At 45.5% G+C, this 24,851-nt stretch overlaps 1 protein-coding gene across 1 annotated transcript in view; it reads right to left on the bottom strand.

Moving 5' to 3' along the window:
- Positions 1 to 24,177, bottom strand: part of GGNBP2 (gametogenetin binding protein 2) — a 55,621-nt gene extending 31,444 nt beyond the window's left edge. The window contains 4 exon segments of the mRNA XM_026710302.2: positions 4,320 to 4,418; positions 6,009 to 6,262; positions 7,896 to 7,976; positions 24,066 to 24,177. Of these exon segments, the coding sequence (XP_026566087.2) occupies positions 4,320 to 4,418; positions 6,009 to 6,262; positions 7,896 to 7,976; positions 24,066 to 24,158 (527 nt within the window). The 5' untranslated portion in view covers positions 24,159 to 24,177.
- Between the last annotated feature and the right edge of the window lie 674 nt (positions 24,178 to 24,851).

The following is a 24,851-nucleotide window of genomic DNA, read 5'->3' as shown; positions in this document are numbered from 1 at the left end:
ACGGCATTGAAAAAGGGACTTATCAATGTTATGACCCTTACAGCATCCCGAGTCAAAGGATCAAAATTAAGGTGCTTGGCAACCAGCATGCACAGGTAGTCCTTGACTTACAACAGTTCATTTAGTGACCGTTCAAAGTTACAACAGCACTGAAAAGGGGAACCTACGACCATTTTTCACAGTTGCAACCTTTGCAGCCTCTGCCATGATGTGTGATCAAAAATCCAGATCCTTGGCAAATGGTTTGTACTTATGACCGTTGCTGTGTCACCTGATCAACCTTTAGCGACCTTCTGACAAGCAAAGTCAATGGGGAAGCCAGATTCACTTAACAACCGGTATACTGACTTATCAACTGCAGTGATTCACTTAACAATGGAGGCAAGAAAGATTGTAAAATGGAACAAAACTTTAAAAAATGTCTTACTTAACAGAAATTTCAGGCTCAATTGTGGTCATAAGTCGAGGGCTACCCGTATTTATGACGATGGCAGGGGGATCATGTGACTGCCAGTTTGAGACCTTCCTGACCCGCTTCAAGCAAGCGAAGTCAATGGGGGAAGCCGGATTCACTTAACGACCGCATAATTCATTCGACAACTGCAGTGATTTGCTTAACAGCCAGGGCAAAAACAGTTGTAAAATTGGGTGTGACTCACAGAATTAACCGCCTTGCTTAGAAATGGAGATTCTGGTGCCAGTTGAGGTTGTAAGTGGAGGACTACCTACTGGTAACTTCAAATGGCTCAAATGGCCAGATTCACTTAACAATTGGGTTACTAACTGAACAAGTGCAGTGATTCACTTAACAGCTATGGCCAGAAAAGTCGTAAAATGGGGCAAAACTCACTTAGTAGATTTCTCATTTAGCAACATAGAATTTTGGGCTCAATTGTGGTCGTTAAGTCAAGGACTACCTGTATCTATTCACATTTACGTGCTTTCGAACTGCTAGGTTGGCAGGAGCTGAGGTGAGGATGGGAGCTCATCCCATCCCGCGGCGTTCGGGTCTCGAACCCAGGCGGCTGCCGGCTTTCCAGCTGAGAAGCGCAGCGTCTTTACCCACTGAGCCATCGCGGCGCCGTATTCAAGACACAAACAATTCAATATTTTCTGGTTTGGTTTACCTGCTGGCTCCCTGGAAAGGTCCACAGTAGAAAGTGATCCTACATTTGCTCTCCTTCCTGTCTTCTTCGCTAGATCTCTTATCTGCACCTAACTTCTCTGTGCTCGGGGTGCTACCGTTCCCTTCACTAGGGTATACAGCATTAAAAGAAGAATTCAGAGGTATTACCACGGTGTAAATGGATGTGTTTCTTTTGTGGATCCTTAGGCCTCCCTGGACCCTTTCATACACCCACCTTTAAAACCCTCATAAAACAGAAACTGGATTATGTCCAGAGCTGGGAATTCAGCCGGTTCGGACCAGTTCAGGCGAACCAGTAGTGGAAATTTGGACTAGTTTTGGAGAACCGGCAAATACCGCCTCTGGTGGGCCCGCCCCCCCGCCTCCCCCCCCTTTCCTGTCCTATATTCCCTTGTTTTTTACCTCAGCTGATTTGCACGGAAGACCGGATTGCTGCGCCTCAGCTGAGCTAAAAAAAACAGCTCACCTCACTAGCGCTGACACAGAGGACGGTTTTTTGAGTGCTGCGCTATGCGAAGCATGCTCTCATGATAGAACTGGTAGGAAAAAATTTGGAAGCCCACCACTGATTATGTCCCAAGAGCAGAACAACCAGGCCTCCAACTGTGGCTATTGTAGCCTGCTAATGTAATCGACAACTATCCAAAAAAGGGACGAACTGAAGAAGCTTCTTGGATGAGAAGTGAAACGTCTTCAAAAGAAAAAAAGACAGAAAGTCCAGTTGCCTCTTGAAAAAAAAAAAAGCACCTTTGGGACAAAAACAGACAAGGTCCCACAACAGCATCAAAGGAGCCACACGGGCTTAGAACGAACAAACAGGACCATTAAAAGAAGGGGGGAAACCCCCCCAAATAACCCTGGAAATTTGGTAACCACTGAACAGCCCCGTAAGCGTGAATTATGACGCTTAAAAACCTATCTCCTTGCACCTGAAGAGGAGTTAAAATTCAGTTTCCACTAAAAGAGACTGAAGGGAAAAGTCAGAGCTTGCTGTATACAGGTAGTCCTTGACTTATGATGGTTCACTTAGTGATCGTTCAAAATTACAACGGCACTGAAAAAAGTGACCTGACCGTTTTTCACACTTACGACTGTAAAAGCATCCTCACAGTCACAGGGTCAAAATTCAGACACTTGGCAACCGACTCATATTTATGATGGCTGCAATGTCCCAGGGTCATGTGATCCCTTTTCTGACAAGCAAAGTCAATGGGGAAGCCAGATTCACTTAACAACCATGTGACTAAACAACTGCCGCAATTCACTTAACTGTGGCGAGAAAGGTCGTAAAATGGGGCAAAACTAACTTAACAGCTGTCTCACTTAGCAACAGAAACGCTGGGCTCAACTGTCATCGTAAGTCAAGGAATCCCTATACATTGAAACCCTTGCAGTTGATTTCTCTTTTTAATAAAAATTGACTGTAATTTTTATTAAAGTTCATACGGGAAGTCTGAGATCCTCAGAAAATGTTTTGTAGAGGTGCTTTTTTCAAGAGGCAACTGTCTCAGAGTTATTTGTTGGAGCGGAGGTTTTCTGGAACGCTGTCATTCTGCTTTTTCTTTGAAGATATTTCGCTTCTCATCCAAGAAGTTTCTTCAGCTCTGACTGAATGGTGGATAACTTGCATGGAACATAAATCCTTCTATCAGGATTCCGGCAGTTACCCCAATTAAATCATGAGTCTCAAACCAAACTTCCAAAACTAAACAGGATTTATTGGGAGACAACCAGAGGTGTTAGTCAGCAGGTTCTGACCAGTTCTGGAGAACCAGTAGCGGAAATTTTGAGTAGTTCGGAGAACCGGCAAATACCACCTGTGACTGGAGATTTTACAGTATCCTTCCCCTGCCACGCCCACCAAGCCACGCCCACAGAACCGGTAGTAAAAAAAATGGACTCCCACTACCGGAGTCAACATGTCGGCATGACCTGGGTGTAGCCGACTCTGAGACACGTAATTCACTGGGTTTTCCCCCCACCCCCTGGGTGTATCATAATTCATATTCTCCAACGAAACACGTCCATAGCCAAGAGTCATCAGTCATGTTCTCCAATTAGATTTTTGCCTGGCAGAAACTCCAGTCACCTAGTTACAATCTCTGAAAAACTACGAATGGAATACACTTCCGATTCCAAACTGCTACACTGCTCTCTTTCAAATCCCTTTCTCCCCATTCTCTTTCTGTTGGCAACTTTAAAACGGCCATAGAAATGTTTTATGAATTGTCTCTTGAAAAAAAAGCACCTTTGGGACAACCCTGACCTGGATGACTGAGAATATCCATAGAAGTTTTGCAGAGGGGTAAAAAAATCGGTTTTATATCCCCAATGCTGTCACTTGCAATTGCAGGCACGCACACCCCAAAAATAAACATAATGCATGCCCTGATACAACTTGTTTGAGGGGGTAAAAATATCACTTAAATGGATTAAATTGCTAGTTTTGACTCGTTGTGCTGGCTGGCTAGGGAAGATCCCCACTAAGACAGTGCCACCAAGAGGCAATTATTGGTGCTAACATTCACCATGGGTTTTTAAGCTCCTAATTTTTCAACCTATACCAGGTTATACTATACTATAACCTTTCAACCTATACTATAACCTTAAACACTCAAAGAGCTCTTTGGACCTGTTTCCCCACAGAAAACACCGGGAGCCCCAACACCTGGGTGCATGTGGCAAACTCAACATCACTCCCACCCAGTAACATGACCCCCCTCCTCCACGCCTACCCAGGTTTTGTGGCTCCCCGTGTTTTTTGTGGGAAATGGGTCTCTCTTTCTCCCTCCCTCCCTCTCATTTCTGTTATTTTGAGTTTTACCTTCTCAAGCCAGGCGAGGAATGACTGGGAAGGTGAGGGGCAAGGCCAGTCAGCGGTGGGATCACCCAACAGGGAGCAACAGCAGAAGGCCCAAAGAGCTGCATGCGGCTCCGGAGCCGCAGGTGACTGACACCCAACCTATACCAACACGGCCTTGGTAGAGAAAATCTGTTTTTGACTCTGCTTTTTTAATGTTTCGGTTTGATGCCAGCAGGCACAAAAGCACCATTATTTTGTCCATTTCTGCTTTCTCTCTACACCCAGCAGTTTTACCAACTAAGCCTGCCGAGGGGTGTCCTAAGGTGTGCCCGTACCCGTTTCATGCGTGTGCTTTTTATTAACACTTACCCCAAGGGTTTCGGTTTGTGAGTGTCCAAAGAATGCAGTTGGCACCGCTTGTTCTTCTTACTTTTCGGAATTGCATCAATCATTTCATTTAATTTGGACCTTTGGGGAGAAGAAAAGAAATGGGGAAAAAAATGTTAAAAAAAACCCTTGAAAAATCCGTTCTGTCAGCTTTGGAAGCCATATTAGCACCAGACGCTTCCACACTGCCACATTTTGAGCCTGGGAAAATGGGAGGGGGGAATTTCTTGGAGTGTATGTGGTTAGACATAATAGCATTCTTTTTCTAAGTCAAGGTCATGTTATTTCTGCACCTGGTTGAGGAAACGGCTCAAGTTGGAACAGATGGTGATTGGGGCATGTGATGCCATGAGAGGTGCAGGAGGCAGATTTGTATTTTTTTACTTATTGCAAGGAAACCCGAAACTTTTAGATTTGGGATTTCCCAGATGTGCCAGTTTACTACCCAAATAAAAAAGAACTTTTGGAGAGGATTTGTGTCTCGGAGTTATTTGTTGGAATGGAGGTTTTCTGGAATGCTGACACGTTCAACATTATATTTCCCATCCAACATGATTTTGTATGAGGGCCCATTATAGATGCTCTTCCATAAATTTTCATTGTGCAGGAAGTCCTCAACTTACAATAGTTCATTTAGCAACTGTTCAAAGTAATGAAGGCCCTGAAAGAAGTGACTTTATGACCATTTTTCATAAGCACCCCCCTGGTCACATGATCAAAATTCAAACGCTTCATATTTATGGCGGTTGCAGTGTCCCAGGGTCATGTGATCCCCTTTTGCAACCTTCTGACATTGTGAAGACAACGGGGAAGCCAGGTTCCCTTAACAAACGTGTTACTAACTGAACAACTGCAGTGATTCATTTAACAACTGTGGCAAGAAAGGTCCTAAAATAGGGCAAAACTCACTTTGTAAGCGTTTTGCTTAGCGACAGAAATTTTGGGGCTCAGTTGTGGTTGTAAGTCAAAGATTGCCTGCATTTTTAACAGATTAACAGAGTTGGAAGGGACCTTGGAGGTCTTCTAGCCCAACCCCCAACCCAAGCAGGAGAGACCCTACACCATTTCTGACAGATGGCAGTCCAGTGATGAAAGCCTCCAGTGATGAAGCTCCCACAACCTCCGAAAGCAACTTCTGTTCCACTGGTTGATTGTTCCCACTGTCAGAAAATTCCTCCTTACATTATTTGTATGATGTCGACAGCTATCTTGGGATTGCGACTAGCGCGTGGTTTAGGTGTAGTAATCTGTGGGTAAAGGAGTGGCACAATCCACACAGGAAACCAGAGTTTGCCTATATCAAAACACACCAGGGTGCAGATGGAGGTTAATCTATGGTTATTTCTCTCTTCCAAACTCCGGCCAACTCTGGGCTGGCCACAAATGAAGGCCCCTCTAGCCACCATGTATCTAGGGTACTTTTTCTACTCTGCATCGAAGGTGAATTGGGCAGCCTCTTAAATTTGACAGGAAAAGGATGGGCAATTATGACCCTTTTATAACCTTTGTAACAATTCCCAGAATTCCCGGACCAGTGCACAACTCGTAAAGGGGCCATAGCTGCTCACCTTTCTGACAGAATGAATATATACGTAAAAAGATGGATGGGTGGATGAAAAAAAAATCCTCCCACGAGGGATAGGGCAAGACGCTGGCCCTCAGTGATCTTACCCATGCACGTAGAAAAGCGTGTAAAGCTTCTTTGCATCCCTCATGCAGCTCGGAGTGACAGACAGGACTCCCTTGGACCCGACCGTGAGGGGTTCGAGAGCGGGGTTCCCAGACTCCACCAGCTGAGAAAAGAGGCGCTCCACGCTACGGCGGCAGCCGACGCAGGGGACGAGCTGAGAAAGGGCGCTCAGGACTTCACGTGACGTCACCATCATGGCGATGCTCAAATCTTGCTGCTTCAGCATGCTGTGCCTCTGCAGAGGGAAGAGAGTAAGGAATTATTTAAAGTAATGGTTCAGCGCTACAGCGACCGTCATAGGTAGGAAAGTATAATTTGTTTGTTGGTTTGCAAAATTTATACAAGCCACGCACCTTAACAGAATAACAAAGAGTTGGAAAGGACTATGAGAATATGGTAAACCAGAAAGGATTATTGTCAGGGTTCTGGCAGTTACTCCAATTAACTCATAAAACATTTTGTATACATGTTTTATAGTTGACAATTACATTGTAAAGTATCTGCAATGAGATTATTATATGATGATTAAAAGGAGGGAATGAAAACTTAATAAAATTCCATAGGTAAAATTTGGTTAAATGGAAACAAGGAGGAAATATGAAATGGTTATAGGAATATCTCTGGAAGAAATATAAGATTACAAATCTTATATTTCTTCCAGAGATATTCCTATAACCATTTCATATTTCCTCCTGGGGGGAAATACCATGTGGATCCTGAATATATTAGTTTATTTTATTCTTTTTTTGTTGTTTATTGTACACTGGCTTTGAGAAAGTTAAAGAAGATAATGTAAAATAAAATAGGTGGTAAACTGGAAATGAAAATAATAGGGGATAAAGAGTGGAAAATATATGTGAGGATGAAATGCTTTTGATATTGGATTAATGAAAATATGAAGTGAGAACTTAAAGATCAATGGAATAGATAATGATTTGATATGAAATTAGATAATAAAGTTGGAAATGTAATTATGACTATGCATGAATGTTGTAGCTTGGAACCACGTTGCTCACTTGAAGAGATGTATAAAAAATAAAAAACTTTTATTTAAAAACAAAGAGTTGGAAGGGACTTTGGAGGTCTTCTAGTCCAACCCCCTACTCAAGCAGGAGACCCTATACCATTTCAGACAAATGGCTGTCCAAGCTCTTCTTAACAACTTCCAGTGTTGGAGCATTTACAACCTCTGGAGGCAAGTAGTTCCACAAGTTAATTGTTCTGATTGCCAGGAAATTTCTCCTTAATTCTAGGTTGCTTCTCTCCTTGATTAGTTTCCATCTATTGCCTCTTGTGCTACATTTGGGTGCTAGGGAGAATAGGTTGACCCCTTCTTCTTTGTGGCAGCCCTTCAAATATTGGAACCCTGCAATCACCCTTTTCATTAAACTAGACATGTCCAATTCCCGCAACAATTCTTCATATGTTCTAGTCCCCTAATCATCTTTGGTGCTTTTTTCTGCACTCTTTCTAGCATTTTAACATCTTTGTATCGTGGTGACAAAACTGGATGCCACATACCATCTTAAACAAACAACAATATCTTATTTATAGAATATATAAACATCACAAGCTATATTTATAGCACTTAGAAAGAGCAGTAGCGCTTAAGACGCATACTGCTTCACGGTGTTACACAGCCCTCTCTACGCGGGTTTATAGTCAGCCTATTGCTCCCCCCAACAATCCGGGTCCTCATTTTACCCACCACGGGAGGACGGAAGGCTGAGTCAAACCTGACACACACCCCCACTGCCAGGATGGAACATCAGCTCTTCATAAACCTTAGCCTCCAGGCCCCCTAATGATTTTTTGTGAATTGAAAAAACCCCAGCACTTGGATCTCGTGAGGGAAGATACTACTGTACCTGAATGAACTGTTTCAACTGGCCTCCACTGTGCTGATGTCCATCGAGGTTTAGCATGTTATCAGGAAATTCCATCACCATCTGCATGAGGAGGACAACATTGGCAGGTGAGTTCTGGGGTCAAGGTGGAAGTGGACACTGGAGATCACGCACACGCACGCACACACACACACGAGCGTCTATGGAGATTCTCAGTCATCCACGTCATGGTCGTCCCAAAAGTGCCGTTTCTCAAGAGGCAACTGGACTTTCCTTTGTTTTCCCTTGAAGACCTTTCGCTTTTCATCCCAGAAGCTTCAGCTCTGACTCGGACGGTAGGGAATGGTAGGATTTATACTTCTTCGGCCTGTAAACCTTCAAGTGGCCTCAACGACTCGCTTAAAGGATGCAAATGACCAGCCGTCTGCAAGGAGTATAAATCCATCCATCCTCCACCATCCGGTCAGAGCTGAAGAAGCTTCTGGGATGAGAAGCGAAACGTCTTCAAAGAAAACCCAGAAAGTCCAGTTGTCTCTTGAAAAAAGCACCTTTGGGACATTCACGCAGAGAATCTCCATAGACATCTAGTGAGCAAACGTCCTTCCTTAGACGCAAAGCCAGTTAGGGCATCTATGTCAAAATTGAACAGGCCTCTCTCAACAGGGGGAGGGGGGGGGGGGGAGAGGAAGAAACATAACATCATCTATCTCCAGTGTTCAACAGAGTCCTTTCAGCAGTTCCAAGAAGGCTCCCCACCCATTTGCACCACTCAGGTGACCCTGAAGACACAGACAGACCTCCAAGTGGCCCCAATGATTCTCTAAAAAGGATGCCAATGACCAACTGTCTGCAAGGAATATAAATCCTTCCGATTTAGGTCAAGGGTGTGCAACTTTGACAACTTTAAGACTTGTGAACTCACAGAATTCCCCAGCCAGCTATAAAGTTGCCAAGGTTGCATTCCCCTTATCTAGGTGGTCATTAAGAGTCAATACCAATTTGATGGTGCATCACCCATCCATCCATTCACCCACCTACCCACCCACCCATCCATCCATTCACCCACCCACCTACCCACCCATCCATTCACCACCCACCCATCCATTCACCCACCTACCCACCCATCCATTCACCACCCACCCATCCATTCACCCACCACCCACCCATCCATTCACCCACCCACCCACCCATCCATTCACCACCCACCCATCCATTCACCCACCCACCCATCCATCCATTCACCATCCACCCATCCATTCACTACCCATTCATCCATTCACCCACCCATCCATTCAACCACCCACCCATCCATTCACCATCCACCCATCCATTCACCCACTCACCCATCCATCCATTCACCACCCACCCACCCACCCATCCATCCATTCACCCACCCACCTACCCACCCATCCATTCACCACCCACCCATCCATTCACCCACCTACCCACGCATCCATTCACCACCCACCCATCCATTCACCCACCCACCCATCCATCCATTCACCATCCACCCATCCATTCACTACCCATTCATCCATTCACCCACCCATCCATTCAACCACCCACCCATCCATTCACCATCCACCCATCCATTCACCCACCCATCCATTCAACCACCCACCCATCCATTCACCCACCCACCCATCCATTCACCACCACCCATCCATCCATCCAAATAGACAATCAGAAGATATATTTGAATGGGACATCCAGACCTGCACAGGTAATCCTCGACTTACGACCACAGCTGAGCCCCAAATCTCTCTTCCTAAGTGAGATATTTGTTGAGTTTTACAACCTTTCTTGCCACAGTGGTCAAGGGAATCACTGCAGCTATTGCATTATTAACAACTGGGTTGTTAAGGGGATCTGGCTTCCCCGTTGACTTTGCCTGTGTCAAGAAGGTCACGAAAGAGGATCATGTGATCCCAGGAAGCTGCAACCAACATATAAATACATGCCAATCGCTATGAATCTGAATTTGGATCATGTGACCCTGGGGAAGCTGCAATGGGCGTTAAGTGTGAAAAATGGTCATAAATCACCTTTTTCAGTAGTGTAACTTCAAACGGCCACTGAACGAAGGGTTGCAATTCGAGGCCTACCTGTGTAGATTGTGCTGACCTTACTTGCACCTCAACCTTGAAGAGCTGAGTTGTAAACAGAGCAACAGGTGGCTAAGCCTTATGACTTTTTGGAGGGCACACAATCACAAGGCCCCGTTTCTCAAGACCTTCTTAAAAGTACAACATCGCGTATTCAGCCCCTTAAAGGACTGCTGTGCTCCTCTGGTTAACACCACAGACTATTTGCTTTGAAGCGCAACGTGAACAGAACGGCTTGCACTGCCACAAATAAATGAAAGCTTCAACACAACCCAGAAAGCTTATAGAGTGAAAGGATTTACAACAGTTCATGCACTGACCGTTCAAAGTTACCGTTTCCCTGAAAATACGACCTGCCCTGAAAGTAAGTCCTAGCTTGATTTTTACATGTGAGCCCAATATAAGCCCTACCCCCAAAACAAACCCCAATTAAGATCCTGCCCACTCCAGAGTGCACGGATAAAAATTAAACCAGGGTGGGGATAGTGGGGTGGAGCTGCCCTACTACTTACCTTTGGACAGTTGTAGCCAGGCCTCGCACACCTCAACACTTGCCTCGCCAGCCCATTTCTTCTGCAACCAGCAAGGCTAGCAAGGCTTTCCTGAAGGTTTCTGTAGCTGATAAGGAAGCTCTGGGTCGATCCAGAGCTCTGTTATCGGCCGCAGAGGCCTTCAGGAAAGCCTTGCCAGCTGCGAAAGAAATTCCTGGAGGCCTCTGACAGCAAAAAGGAGGCCGGGGGCGACGTGTGCAAGTGACACCCCCCCGTAAATAAGACCTGGTACCCTTTTTGGTGGCAAGAAATATATATAAAACATGGCAGGATGGCACTGTAAAATGTGACCTTTGACCATTTTTCACACTTACAACCTTTGCAGCATCCCCATGATCACGGGATCAAAATTCACACGCTTGGTTCATATTTATGATGGTCGCAGCATCCCGGGGTCAGGTGATCCCCTTTTTGAGACCTTCTGACAAGCAAGTATGAGTGTCGGAGGGCTGTGGCTCTGGCTAGCCTTGCAAAAGACTTTGAAGACCTGCTTTTTCTCCCAATCGATGGAAAAAGATAAAAGAGGATGGCACACTGTTGCTTTAAATGTTTTGTGTTTTATAACTTAAGGAGGTGACCAGCCGCCAAGGAAAGCCAAGGGAAATTATCAAAACCATCAAAAAGCAAAAGTTAGAATATTTCGGACGGGTGATGCGATACCCAGAAAAATACGGCCTACTTCACTTAATCCTCCAGGGAAAGGTGGAAGGCAAGTGAGGTCCAGGCAGAAGAAGAACATCATGGCTTCAACATCTAAGGGATTGGTTTGGACAAAACTCAGCAGCACTTTTTCATGCGGCTAGGAGATCGCCAACATGATCGCCAAACCACAAATATTTTTGTTGGGCATAATGTCGGAGGGCTATGATAAAGGGACCATATACCTAGTCTTGCCTGTTATTGACAGCAGTGAAGATTGTATTTGCACAATACTGGGAAAAAAACGAGAACACTCCATCAGATGAGGGTGTAATTTGGAAAATATTGGATTGTGCAGAGATGGACAGATTAACATTAAAAATAAAGGACAAAGAGGATACAGGATATTTACTCAACATGGAATAGATTTTATGAGTGGTTAGAGATAATAGACATTAGATGAAGAAAGATTATGGCTATGTACGAACTAAATATAAAAAATGGTTTATAATGATAAATATGCCAATATAACCAACAGAATTACAAATAAGCTAATATAAAGAGAAATTCAGTTAAAACTATTCTGTTATACCATTACTATTGTTATTAGTATATATGTTACTATTTCTTTTTCTTTTCTGTAGATATGCTCTGACAATACACTGTATTCAAAGTGTGTGTGTGTGTGTCTGTGTGTGTACATACATACATGATCGCCAACATCCGATGACAGATAATGGCACAAGAAGAGATGTTTTATCCAGTTGAGTTTTATAATGTTTAAAATGATTTTACGCAGGAAGTATAAAACTTAGAGACACTGGTGTCACGACTGTTCCACGTTACAATGAGACTGAAAACAAGTCCTTACATATGACCATTTCTCACACTGATAACTGTTGCAGCATCCAAAATGTATTTACCATACAGGTAGCCCTCGACTTATAACAAGTCATTTTGGACCGTTCCAAGTTACAACGGCACTGAAAAAAGTGACTTATGACCTTTGTTTCCACACTTAACGATCGTTGCAACATCCCGGTGGTCACATGGCCTCCTGCAGCCCTCTGCCAACAAGAATGGAGCTTGGGGAGGCCACACACAGCTCGTCCGTGCTTCATTTTCAGCCGCGACAGCCTCCTGCCAGCAAAAACAGAGCCCGAGCCAGCCGCGTACGACCTCTCCAAACTGTTTTTGTTGGCAGAGGGCTGCAGGAGGCTGTTGCAGCCAAAAACAGAGCCTTGATGAGCGACATTGATGACCTTGATGGCCACGCCCACCCCAGCCAAGCTCACCTGCGGGCCCCGAGGTCAAACACAACCCTGATGTGGCCCTCCATGAAATCGAGTTTGACACCCCTGGTGTCAGGATTCCAGCGATCGCCCCAATTTAATCATAAGCCTCGAGGGCAAACTTCGAAAGATTTATTACGAGTGACATGCCAGCATGACCTGTATGAAGCCGACTCTCTGAGACACGTAGGATATGTTTTACAAGTTGACACCTGGTCTAGATGATTTACAAGGTCCCTTCCAACTCTTGTTAATCCGAATCTTAATTTTGGATTGAGATTTGCCCAGCGGTGGTCGAAAGATGGACGGCTATCTAAATGGTTTGAATAAATAAACATTTAAGGGCTAAGTAGAATGCTGGTCAGGTGCCTGCTCCCAACTCACCCTTGCCCCCAGTGCCGTATCCCTGGATTTCTCAAATTGTTCTTTGAGAAGATCAAAGGTCTTTGAGGAAGGACCTTGTCAGCTTCTTCTCTTGCGCAAAGCAAAGACCTTTGATCTAATCCAACATTCATCTGTCTTACGTCACAGGCAAGGTTGCCCTCTCTTTGCAAGTGTGCTCTGGTCCTCTGAACACCTCTCAAGGATTAGGAAAACTGCCCAAAAGCTGCCTTTTAACAATACAGGACATCTTAAAACTAATAATAAATAATGAACCCAGATAAAAAATTTTATTAATCAAATAAAAATTGGTGTCTTCGAACAGCTGGGGAAAATGCTGGTGTGTGTGTGTGTGTGTGTGTGTGTGTGTGTGTGTGAGAATACCCAAGGTTGACACTGAAATGTAATCCTTAAGACTGGAATTTACATCATAAATTGGTTGTAAAGTTACAACGGTCAGTGCCGTTGTATCTTTGAGCAATCGCCAAATGAACTGTTGTAAGTCAAGCACTACCTGTATACCACCTTGGGAGCCTGGAGAATAATAATTACAATTAAGACAGGTTGATATGTTTGTATTAATTAAGGCCATCCAGGAATATAGCTGCTTTCTATGGTCTTTAGTAGAGTTACGTAGCTGGCCCTTTCAGTGATTCGGACAATCTTAAGATTTGGAAAACTTCCCTTGAGGTCATCCAGCCCAACCAGGGATGGGCTGCTACGGGTTCGCCCGGGTTTGGGAGAACCCATAGCTAATGTTATGGCCGGTAAGAGAACCGCCAAATCCCATCCCTGGCTGACCTCTCCCATGCCTCCCCTCCAGTGGTGGGATTCAAAATTGTTTACTACTGGTTCTGTGGGCGTGACTTGGTGGGCTTGGCAGGGGAAGGATACTGCAAAATCCCCATTCCCTCCCTACCCCACTAACCTGCTTTCCAGCTCCGTTCTCCTGTGCAGGGCAACCAAAGAAGACCCAGCCGATCAGCCGGGACTCAATAGGAGGCAGAGAAGAGATGGGGTTGGCGGGGCCAGTCAGAGGTGGAATTGGCCGGTTCTCTGAACTATTCAAAATTTCCGCTACCGGTTCTCCAGAACGGGTCAGAACCTGCCAAATACCACCTCTGCTCCTTTCCCACTCTACTCCACCCCTCCCAGGAATCTCCACATGGCCCGTTTTGGATGCGAGGTAAGTGCAGGGCCCGTGTGGAGGCTTGGGGAGGGCCAAAAACGGGCCTCCTGTAGGCTCCAGAAGGACAGAAACAGGCCCGCTTCCAGGCTCCGGAGGGGCTCCGAGCCTGGGGGAGGCCCCCCCCGTGATGCAAGAGCCCAACTAGGCCACGCCCACCATGGCCACGCCCACCCAGCAACCGGGAAGAGAACCGGTTGCTGGAATTTCTGAGGCCCACCGCTGAGCCCAATCCCACCTACAGTGTAGTAAACCAAATCAGAGCAACCCTGACAGGCAGCCTCCAGGTAAAGGAGAGCCAACCAGCTTGCTAAGTCATTCGTTCTATTTTCAAACTACATTCCTGTACTTTTTTAGAACTAATCCTGTGTCCGCTCGGAGATAATTATCAGAAGTTATATTTAAATATAATCTACCTACAGATCCAACAGTGACCTTTATAAAGGTGTTCCACCTTTCTGAAGTATCTTCATAACACTCCCGTTTTCCAGTGCCGAGAGGCTTAGCGCCCTGGTTGTGCCCGGCAGGCAGTGAGAGCTGCCTTGCACACTCAGATGTCGCTTCACCACTATAAAGCACTTCACTTTCCAAGGCAGGCGGAGCCGGTGTGCAATCTGGCATAAGGATGCAGGCACCACCCAAACCGCAACCTTTGAAGCGGCCAAAATCTTGTACAACCCTTGCAACTCTCACCCACAAGGTATCATCCAGGACACCAAAATGTAGGAAGATTTGAGCCATTTTTATATGGGGTTTTTTTGGGTTGGGAATGTATTCCTGGTGCGATATTGTGCTTCCAGTCACCATGCGTTGAAAGACCAGCGTGACTTCTTTAATACAGGTAAGTCCTCAAGTTACGGCAGCAACTGGGTCTAGAATTCCCACTTCTAAGGGATGTGATCGTAAGTACAATTTGTTTAGTGACCATTCCAAGTTATGACAGTGCTAAGAGAAAAAAAGCACAGGAGGACCAGGGAAAGAGGCATAGGGTATGTGTGTGGGGGGTGCAGGGGACCCGGGACCTTCCTTGCCAGCTTCCACAGACTGGCAGCGACAGTCACAAATGGCAGTCATGGGACCACTGAAATGACAACCAGCTGTAAATATAGCGCAATATTAATGCAATATCAGGGGTCAATTCAATGTATAGAATGTGAAGGATGTATGTTTGTGTTTATTTGCATAGTCATAATGTACACTGAAGATGGTATTTAATTGTGTTATAAGAGGTGCAATGACAATAAAGTAAGTTAAACTTAACTAAACTAAATGCGAGCTGGCTGCCAAGACTCAAATGTTACGCCCATGTCTGCAATGGTCAGAACTTTGAGGACCAGTTTTTGTGCCGATATGGACAAAAACTGCAGCTGCCACCCAAAAAGCGAACACAATCTTTTTTGTTGCATAAACAGAGGCCTAGAATCAAAATCGTGTGAAGCATTAGGTACGGCTTTTATAAAGCCTGGAATAAGGCCTCACCTGGAATACTGTGTCCAGTTTTGGTCAGCGTATTACTAAAAAGATGTTGAGACTTTGGGAAAAGTGCAGAGAAGAGAAACGAAGAGGATTCAAAGGCCCGGAGGTTAAAACATATGAAGAACGGTTGCAGGAATTGGGTTTGGCCAGTCTAGAGAAAAGAAGGACGGGGGGGCGGGGGAGACATGATTAGCAGTATTCCAGTATTTGAAAGGCTGCCACAAAGAGGGTGTCAAATTATTCTCCAAAGCACCTGAGGGCAAGACAAGAAACAAGGGATGGAAACTAATCAAGGAGAGAAGCAACCTAGAATTAAGGAGAAACTTCCTAACAGGGAGGACAATTAAACAGTGGAACAGCCTGCCACCAGAAGTTATGGGTGCTTCATCACTGCAGGTTTTTAAGAAGAGAATGGACAGCCACTTGTCTGGAATGGTATAGGGCAGGGGTGTCCAACCTTGGCAACTTTAAGACTTGTGGACTTTAAGACTTGTGGACAGCTTTGCTGGCTGAGGAATTCTGGGAGTTGAAGTCCACAAGTCTTAAAGTTGCCAAGGTTGGACATCCCTGGTATAGGGTGTCCTGTTTAAATAGTGGTCTGTACTAGAAGAGCTCCAGCTTTATTCTGATTGATTGATTGATTGATTGATCTGAATGCTATTTATGCCACCCTGTAAGAGGAAAACTTGGCACAGACGTCAGAGAAATAAAAATTGTACAGGTACTCCTAGACATACAACCATTTGTTCAGTGACAATATGAAGTTACAATGGCACTGAAAAAGTGACTTATGACTATTTTTTTTACACGTCACTGCATCATCCCCATGGTCACATGATCAAAATTGAGATGCTGGGCAACTGGCACGTATGTTTATGTTGGTTGCAGCGCCCTAGGGTCCTGTGATCTTGACACTTTGAGAACTTCTGGCAAGCAAAGTTAAGGAGGAAGCCAGATTCACTTAAGAACCGTGTTACTCACTTAACAACCGCAGTGATTCACTTAACAACTGTGGCAAGAAAGGTCATAAAATGGGGCAAAACTCACTTAACAAGGGTCTTGCTTAGCAACTGAAGTTTTGGACTCAATTGCAGTCGTAGGTCGAGAACTGATAAGACCTTGATATGGAAGTCCTTGGTGCTCTCAGACTTTGGCGGTTTGCAGGCAAGATAATTCATCCGCCCAACCCGGTCCCTTCATCACGAAGGACAGAAAGTCCTTGAGTTACAACATAATGGAGCTTGCCCACTGCAGTCATAATTCGTAATATCATGTCATGTGACTGACACGATTTCACATTTTTGCAGCGGTCACTGAGGGAAAGAAGAAGAGAAAAGAAAAATAGCCGAGGGCTGAAGGCCAAAATTATTTGAAAATTATTTCACCTGTCTTACAACTGTCGGTATTTGTGGGAGTGATGGGGAGAATTGCCAACAATAAATGGTGAAAACAGCCTTACAGCGTTGCTGTGAAAGTTCCTTTGTATGTGCATTGTAACATTGCATGGATATATGAAAGGGACTGACCTTATGGAGTGACCTCCAGTTCTTCAGATAACAGATAATCAGAGTTGGAAGGGACCTTGTAGGTCATCTAGTCCAACCCCCTGCCCAAGCAGGAGAACCTACACCATTTCTGACAAACGGCAGTCCAATCTCTTCTTGAAAGCCTCCAGTGATGGATGAAGCTCCCACAATTTCTGAAAGCAAACTGTTCCATGGGTTGATTGCTCTCCCTGTCAGAAAGTTTCTCCTTATTTCTAGGTTGAATCTCTCCTTGATCAGTTTCCATCCATTATTCCTTGTCTGGCTTTCAGGTGCTTTAGAAAACAGCTTGACCCCTTCCTCCTCTTTGGGCAGCCCCTCAAATACTGGAAGACTGCTATCATGTCTCCCCTGGTCCTTCTCTTCATGTCCCTTTCTTTCTAATGACAACGTTGCAGTCATGAAAAATGTTAAGTCAAGGACTACCTGTACAGTCCACCTTTTCTCATTGTGATTGGCAAGTGTCAGTGGCTGCACAAATACTGGTGTTTTTAAATAAACAGTGTTTCAGAACGAATGGCTTACTTTATTGCATGGCCTTGAAAATGGCACATTATTGTATAGTGACTTTCGTTGGACATGGTTCCACTGCAAACAACTCACTGCTGAGGGGATGACCTCAGAAAGGAACACTTTATCTTCTACATTATTTGTATGTCACATTAGAATAAGAATAGAAGAGAGCTGGAAGGAACCTTGGAGGTCTTCTAGCCCACCCCGCTTCTGGACTCCATTGCTTCCTCCTTGGAAGAGCTTTAAGAAGCACATGTTCAGACGTCCCACAACTCCAGGAGCCATAAGATGGTTCTCTGCTTCTCATCCTTGAGACAGGTCGGAATAACAGAGTTAGAAGGGACCTTGGAGGTCTTCTAGTCCAGCCCCCTGCTCAAGCAGGAGGCCCTATACCATTTCAGACAAAGGACTGTCTAGTCTTTCTTCTTAAAAACCTCCAGTGATGAAGCACGCACAACTTCTGGAGGCAAGTTTTTCCACTAATTAATTGTTCTCACTGTTACGAATTTTCTCCTTAATTCCAGGTTGCTTCTCTCCTTGGTTAGTTTCCACCCATTGTTCCTTGTCCTGCCCTCAGGTGCTTTGGAGAATAGCCTGACCCCCGCTTCTTTGAGGCAGCCCCTCAAATACTGGAATACTGCTATCATGATAACCCTGATCAACGGTAAATTACAGCTAAGCATGTCTGAAAGGACTTGGCCTTGTAGAACAGGGGTGTCAAACTCAAGGCCCGGGGACCAGATCCGGCCCGCGGGGTGATTAGATCTGGCCCGCAGGGCCACCCTGGAAATGGCGAAAGACTGGCCTGCGGTGCCTCTGCCAGCAAAAACAGAACTCTTGAGCTCCGTTTTCATTGGCAGAGGGTTACTTACAGGAGGCCGTTGCAGCCGAAAACGGAGCTCAGGAGCCTGTTTTCTCTGGCCGGGGGCTCGGGCCACCACAGGAACCCCTGACACGAGTGATGTCGAGCTGACCACACCCGCTCTGGCCACGCCCACTCTGGCCCTACGAGATAAAATACAATCCTGATGCGGCCTTCAATGAAACCGAGCTTGACACCCCCGTTATAGAGTGACCTCCGGTTCTTCATGGGCCTTCCTTTCTAATGACAATTAGATGCCGCAGCCATGAAAGGTTGGCTGTGGGTGCAGTTTTGCTGAAAACCAGAAGTTATTGTTGTACAGGAACTTGTGGCTGTGTTGACAAATGCTCGAAGTGCGGTCACACAACCACACTGGGTGCAACCATTAAAACGTCCAATCCAGATCATAAGTCCCCTTTTTTTTCAGGTAGGTCATAACTCTGAACGGTGGCAAGCAATTAGTCATAAGTCGAGGACTACCTGTTAACATCATCAAGAGCACTGATGATGTTACCTAGTTAGGATAATGAAACATCTGCAAGAAAACTGCCAAGTCCAGCCTACCATTCAACTCTAAAATATAAATATTTTATCTTCTACTAGAAGGATATACCTGTGCTTCGCTACAAAACTATGTGATCAGGCAAGTTTTGGGGAAAAAAAATAAGGGGAAAAAATTTCTGCCTCTGCCTACCACAATCCATCGGTATTCATCTGGCTAATCTCCTGTCAGTGTGTGAGAGTTGAGGGCTGTTTGGAAACTGAAACAGTATTTGCTGTGCGAGCAAGAAGACAGCAAGGAGCCTGGGTGTGGCTTAGCTCAACTGCAGTTGAAACAGGCTTCTTTTCAGGTGGGGAGGGGGAGTAGAACTTCTTAGCATCAGAGCATGTTAATAATAATATAGGAAATACTAATGGCTCTGGTGGTCATTTTGAAAAATCCTTTCTTAGTGAACACCTAGAAGCCAAAAGGAACATACGTGCCAAATTTCAAGTTTGAAGGCATTGCGGTTCTGGAGATTTTGTGATGATGCATGAGTGGTATTTCACTTTTTTATATATATAGATAGATTGGAGATCCAGGTATTTTCTAATCCGCCGCTGGCGCAGTCCAAGAATTTTTTTCCCCTTTTTGCTGTTTCCCAGTTCAAAAACTCTCTTTTGCGAAACGGCACCCCAGGCGTTTTAAGGCAATTGCCACCCTCATCACAAAATTGCACTCCCAAGAGACACACCCCCGCCGCCTTAGAAAGCACCACTGCAAGATGATTAAAATAAAAAAGTGCTTTCAGTTTTACGGTAAGTTCAACCAAGCCATTCAGGTGAGAGATCAAGGGCCCCTTTCAAGTGGTCATGCGTAAAAATAATCATAGTGAAGTATTGTTTTCCAGGCTTCGGCGGAGAAACTCCTTTAATTCTTATTTAATAACAAGGCTGGGAAATTATAGTCCGGAGCATACAAAGGGTAACAGGTTTCCACCTTGGTTAATGTTGAATGATCTTGGTTCAGCAGGGTAGTTAAATCGGTCTTGGTGATACAGGGAGTCTTCAACTTACAAACATTTGTTTAGGTCAGGGGTCTCCAACCTTGGCAACTTTAAGCCTGGTGGACTTCAACTCCCAGAATTCCCCAGCCAGCTTGCTGGCTGGGGAATTCTGGGAGTTGAAGTCCACCAGGCTTAAAGTTGCCATGGTTGGAGATCCCTGGTTCAGGTGACCATTCAAAGTTACAAAGGCACTGGAAAAAAGTGACTTATGACCGTTTTTCGCATTGACGACGGTTGCAGCATCCCCATGGTCCCCTGATCCAAATTTGAGTGCTTGGCAACCGGACTGTACAGGCAAGTCCTTGAAATAACGACCACTACGGAGCCCAACATTTCTGTTGTTAAGCGAGATATCTGTTTGGTGAATTATGCCCCATTTTACGACCTTCCTTCAGCCGTTCAGGGCATCGCTGGAGTTGATTAGGTTAGTAAGACGGTCGCTAAGTGAATCTGATTTCCCCCCCCCCCATTGACTTTGCTAGTCAGAAGGTCACAAAAAGGGGACCACGTGACCCCCCCGGGACACTGCAACTGTCATAAATGCGAGTCAGTTTCCAAGCTGGAATGCTGGGATGCTGGAAATGTCGTAACTGTGAAAAACGGTCATAAGTAGCTTGCTTTCAGCGCCGCTGTAACTTTGAACAGTCACTAAGCCAACCGTTGTAAGTCGAGGACCTGTATTTATGACGGTTGCACTGCCCAGAGGTCACGTGATCGCTATCCTGGTCGGCTTCCAACAAGCCAAGTCATTGGGGGGGGGGGAGGGACACAGAAACTGGTTCGCTTAATGACCAAGCGATTCACTTAACAACTGCAGTGGCTTGCTTCACATCTGTGGCAAGAAAGGCAAAACTCACTTAGCAACAGAAACCTCCGGCTCAAGTGGGATAGTTCAAAGACTACCTGTATTAGGCATTTAATGTGGAACTTTTTCCAAGCAAGCCAGGAACTTTGTACAAGTAAGTCCTCAAATTACTGCAGTTCATTGAGTGACCGTCCAAAGTTACAACGGCACTCAGAAAAAGTGACTTATGACCATTTTTTCACACTTACGATGGTTGCTGCAGGGTCTCCACGGTCATGTGATCGAAATTCAGGCGTTCAGCCAGTGACTTGCATTTATGACAGTGGCTGTATCCCAAGGTTTGCAACCTTCCAACAAGCAAAGTCAGTGGGGAAGTTGGATTTACTTAACCTTTTTTTTTTGAATTATTACCATCTGGCAGCCGGTACAGGATAATAATAAAAACAAGGACAAATAGGCTGAAAAACAGCTTCTATCCCAGGGCAGGAACTCTATTGAATCTACTATAGTGTAATATTAATGCAATATCAGGGGTTTTCAATTCAATGTGTGGAGTGTGAGGGTTTATTTTCATGGTCATGATGTGCACTGAAGATGGTGCTTGGTTTCATTGTACGAGGCGCAATGACAATAAAGTAAATGTAAACTAAACTAAACCATGTGGCTAGCTTAACAGGTGCAGTGATTCAACTCAACAACTGTGGCAAGGTAGGTCGTAAAATGGGGCAAAACTCACTTAACAACTGTCTCGCTTAGCAGCAGACATTTGGGGCTCTATTATGGTCTTAGGTCAAGGACTATCTTCACGCATTGTGTTGGAGGCACCCAACAATCTGGGCCGGTGATCCAGAAAGGTCCCTCATTGGGAAACTGGGGTCAAAGGAAGAATCTTTCTCTTTAAAGTCCAAATTCTCTGCCTGGATTTCCCCAAGCGGTTGATCTCCAAGCCAACAGGTCATTGTCTGAAATGGTACAGGGCACGGATCTCCAAACTTAGCAACTTTTGAGATTTGTGGACTTCAACTCCCAGAATTGCCCAGCAGCACGGCTGACTGAGGAATTCTGGGAATTGAAATCCACAGGTCTTAAAGTTGCTGAGTTTGGAGACCTTCTGGTATAGGGTCTCCTGCTTGAGCAGAGGGTTGGACTAGAAGACCTCTAAGGTCCCTTCCAACTCTGTGATTCTGACCCGTGATTATTCCCATCGCTCAATGCAGCAGATGGAAATCGCACTCCCAGCATCAAAGTACAGGTTGTCCTTGACTTCCAATCATTTATTTAGTGACCGTTCAAGATTCAGTGGCACTAAAAAAAAAAAAGTGATTTACACAATCCAGGCCTTGCACACACAAGGACTGTGGTTGCAGCTTCCCTAAGGTCACGTGACCGAAATTCAAACGCTTAGCAACCAAGCGTGTATTTATAATGGTTGCAGCATCCCAGAGTCATGTGACAAAGTCCACGGAAGCAGGGCTTGCTTAATGACCTCATGACTCGCTTAACAACTGCACTGATCTCTCTATCAACCATGGTTTAAAAAAAAAAGTCTTCAAATCCAGCACGAGTCACTTAACTGTCTTGCTTAGCGATGGAAACTCTGATTCTAATTACAGTCATAAGCCAAGGACTAATGTCCGAGATATACCGAACAACAGGAAAATCGGGGGCTTTCTCATTCTACCCATTGAATCGCCGATTTAGACCGAGGATACTAGGCCCTACTCCTACTGGCCTGATCCAATGGCCTGATCTCCAAGTAGAGGTTGGATGACCTACCCCAAAATAACAAGCAAGCAACTTAAGATGGAGTTGGAAGCAGTGGTTCAGGGCCTGGGTAAAAGAGTTAAAAAGAATAGAGCCCTCTGTTTATGATGAAATTTAAGATAAAGGAAGAAAGGGAGAAAGGGAGAAAGGGAGAAAGGAGAGAAAGAAAGAAAGAAAGAAAGAAAGAAAGAAAGAAAGAAAGAAAGAAAGAAAGAAAGAAAGAAAGAAAGAAAGAAAGAAAGAAAGAAAGAAAGAAAAGATAGGAAGGAAGGAGGAGGGAGAGAGGGAGGGAGGGAGGGAGGGAGAAAGAAAGAAAGAAAGAAAGAAAGAAAGAAAGAAAGAAAGAAAGAGAGGGAGGGAGGGAGAAGATAGGAAGGAAGGAGGAGGGAGGGAGGGAGGGAGAAGAGGGAGGGAAGGGAGAAATGATAGTAAGGGAGGGAGGGAGAAGATAAGAAGAAGGAGGGGGGAGGGAAGGAGGGAAGGGAGACAGGATAGGAAGGGAGAGAGGGAAGAAACGAAGAGAAGGAAAGGGGAAGGAAGGAAGGAGGGAGGGAGGGGAAGGAAGGAAGGAAGGAAGGAAGGAAGGAAGGAAGGAAGGAAGGAAGGAAGGAAGGAAGGAAGGAAGGAAGGAGATGAACAGATTGGAAGAGTATTAAATGCTAGTAAAATGCTGAAATATTTTGGGGGTGTCACCTTCAATGTTAGGAAAAAATTCCTCTACAATATTGGCATTTGGTTCCTCCGGAAATTGGGATCTTTCCTGCCCAAATCTCTTATCTTGCAAAAAAAAAAAGAAAAAAAAATCACCCCAACCTGCAAAGGTTCCCCTGCAATCCTACCCCACTTCCTCCCTTCTAAAATAAAAAAAGGGGAAAAAAAAAATTAAAATGCCCATCCTTCAAAAACGAACGCGTGCAAAGCCGGACAGGTGTGCAAAGCAACCAAAGTTCACTCTCCACCGCGTCAAAGAGAGTTGGAAGGATACCGAACCACCCCAGCAACCCTCTGCCCCTCCCCCCCCGCCACCACCACGGTTGCATTTGTGGGTCCCTTTATTCCCCCCTCCCCCACCCCATATCCCACCCCACCCACAACGCCGCCCAGGGCCTCCGACGGGCGATATACAGAGGTTCCAAAATGGCTTCGACTCTCCCGGCTTGAAGGGCCTCCCCGAGTTGAGTGCATGTGTGTTGCCCGTGTATGTGCGCTCGTGCTTGCTTGTGTCTGCGTGTGTGTCTGTGCATGCATGCTGCCTCCCAGACGTGGGTAAGGGCACAAAAAGGCGTCGTGAGGCAACCCCGGTGTACCAATTACTGCAAAGGGAGGGCTCCAAGGCGTGGCCCCGGAGGCCTTTCCAGAGTCTGCTGAGAGCATTGCAAGGGAAGGGAGGAGGAAGGAGGAGGAGGAGGAGGAGGAGGGGTTTGGAATGGCTTGCTTAGGGATTGCAAAACACCCGTTTGTGGCGCGTTGCAAGCCCTCCCCCCGTGCCCCCAGCCCAGAGCGAAGTGGCCCCGGGACTCGCTTACCGTCAGGGTGTCATCGATGTAAAGCGGGATCTGCAGCCTCTCGAAGAGGAATTCTTCCTCGCTGTCTCTGCAAACGGCCACCAGCCGCGCCATCTCTGTTGCCGTTTGCTCTGCCTCTTCCTTCCAAAGCCTGAAAAGCAGCCAAACCCAGGGCAAGTAAATATAAGCTTGAGTTCCTCTGCCACACTTTCACCAGCAGGGGGGGAGAATCACCCTCCTTAACCGGGACAGATTCGACAAAAGAGGAAAGTGAGAGGAGAGGAGGAAAGAAAGCAGAGGGGGGAGGAGGCAACACCTCATCTAGGTGCTCCTTGGATGTTTTTTTTTACCTACGGCTTTTATTTTTATTTTTATATATTTTTATTTGAGCCAGAAGAGGGGTGGCTTTCAGGACGTTACCCTAGTTTGAGAAGAAGATACGAAGTGACGTTTGCAAGATTTGGGTTTGGCCAGTCTACAGGAAAGAAGGACCGGGGGTGACATGATAGCAGCATTCCAGTATTTGAGGGGCTGCCCCCCAAAGAAGAGGGGGGGTCAAATTATCTCCCAAAGCCCCTGAGGGCAGGACAAGAAGCAATGGATGGAAACTTAATCAGGGAGAGAAAGCAATCTGGAGCTAAGGAGAAACTTCCTAACGGTGAAAACAATTAACCGGTGGAACAGCTCGCCACCAGAAGTTGTGGGTGCTTCGTCATTGCAGGTTTTTAAGAAGAGACTGACAGCCATTGGACTGAAATGGTATAAGGGTCTCCTGCTTGAGCAGGGAGGGGGGCTGGACTAGAAGAC

Source organism: Pseudonaja textilis, chromosome 1, assembly GCF_049901715.1.
Source record: "Pseudonaja textilis isolate UNSWEBS1 chromosome 1, rPseTex1.2, whole genome shotgun sequence".
Taxonomy (NCBI): Eukaryota; Metazoa; Chordata; class Lepidosauria; order Squamata; family Elapidae; genus Pseudonaja; species Pseudonaja textilis.
This window is presented reverse-complemented; position numbering and strand designations above follow the sequence as displayed.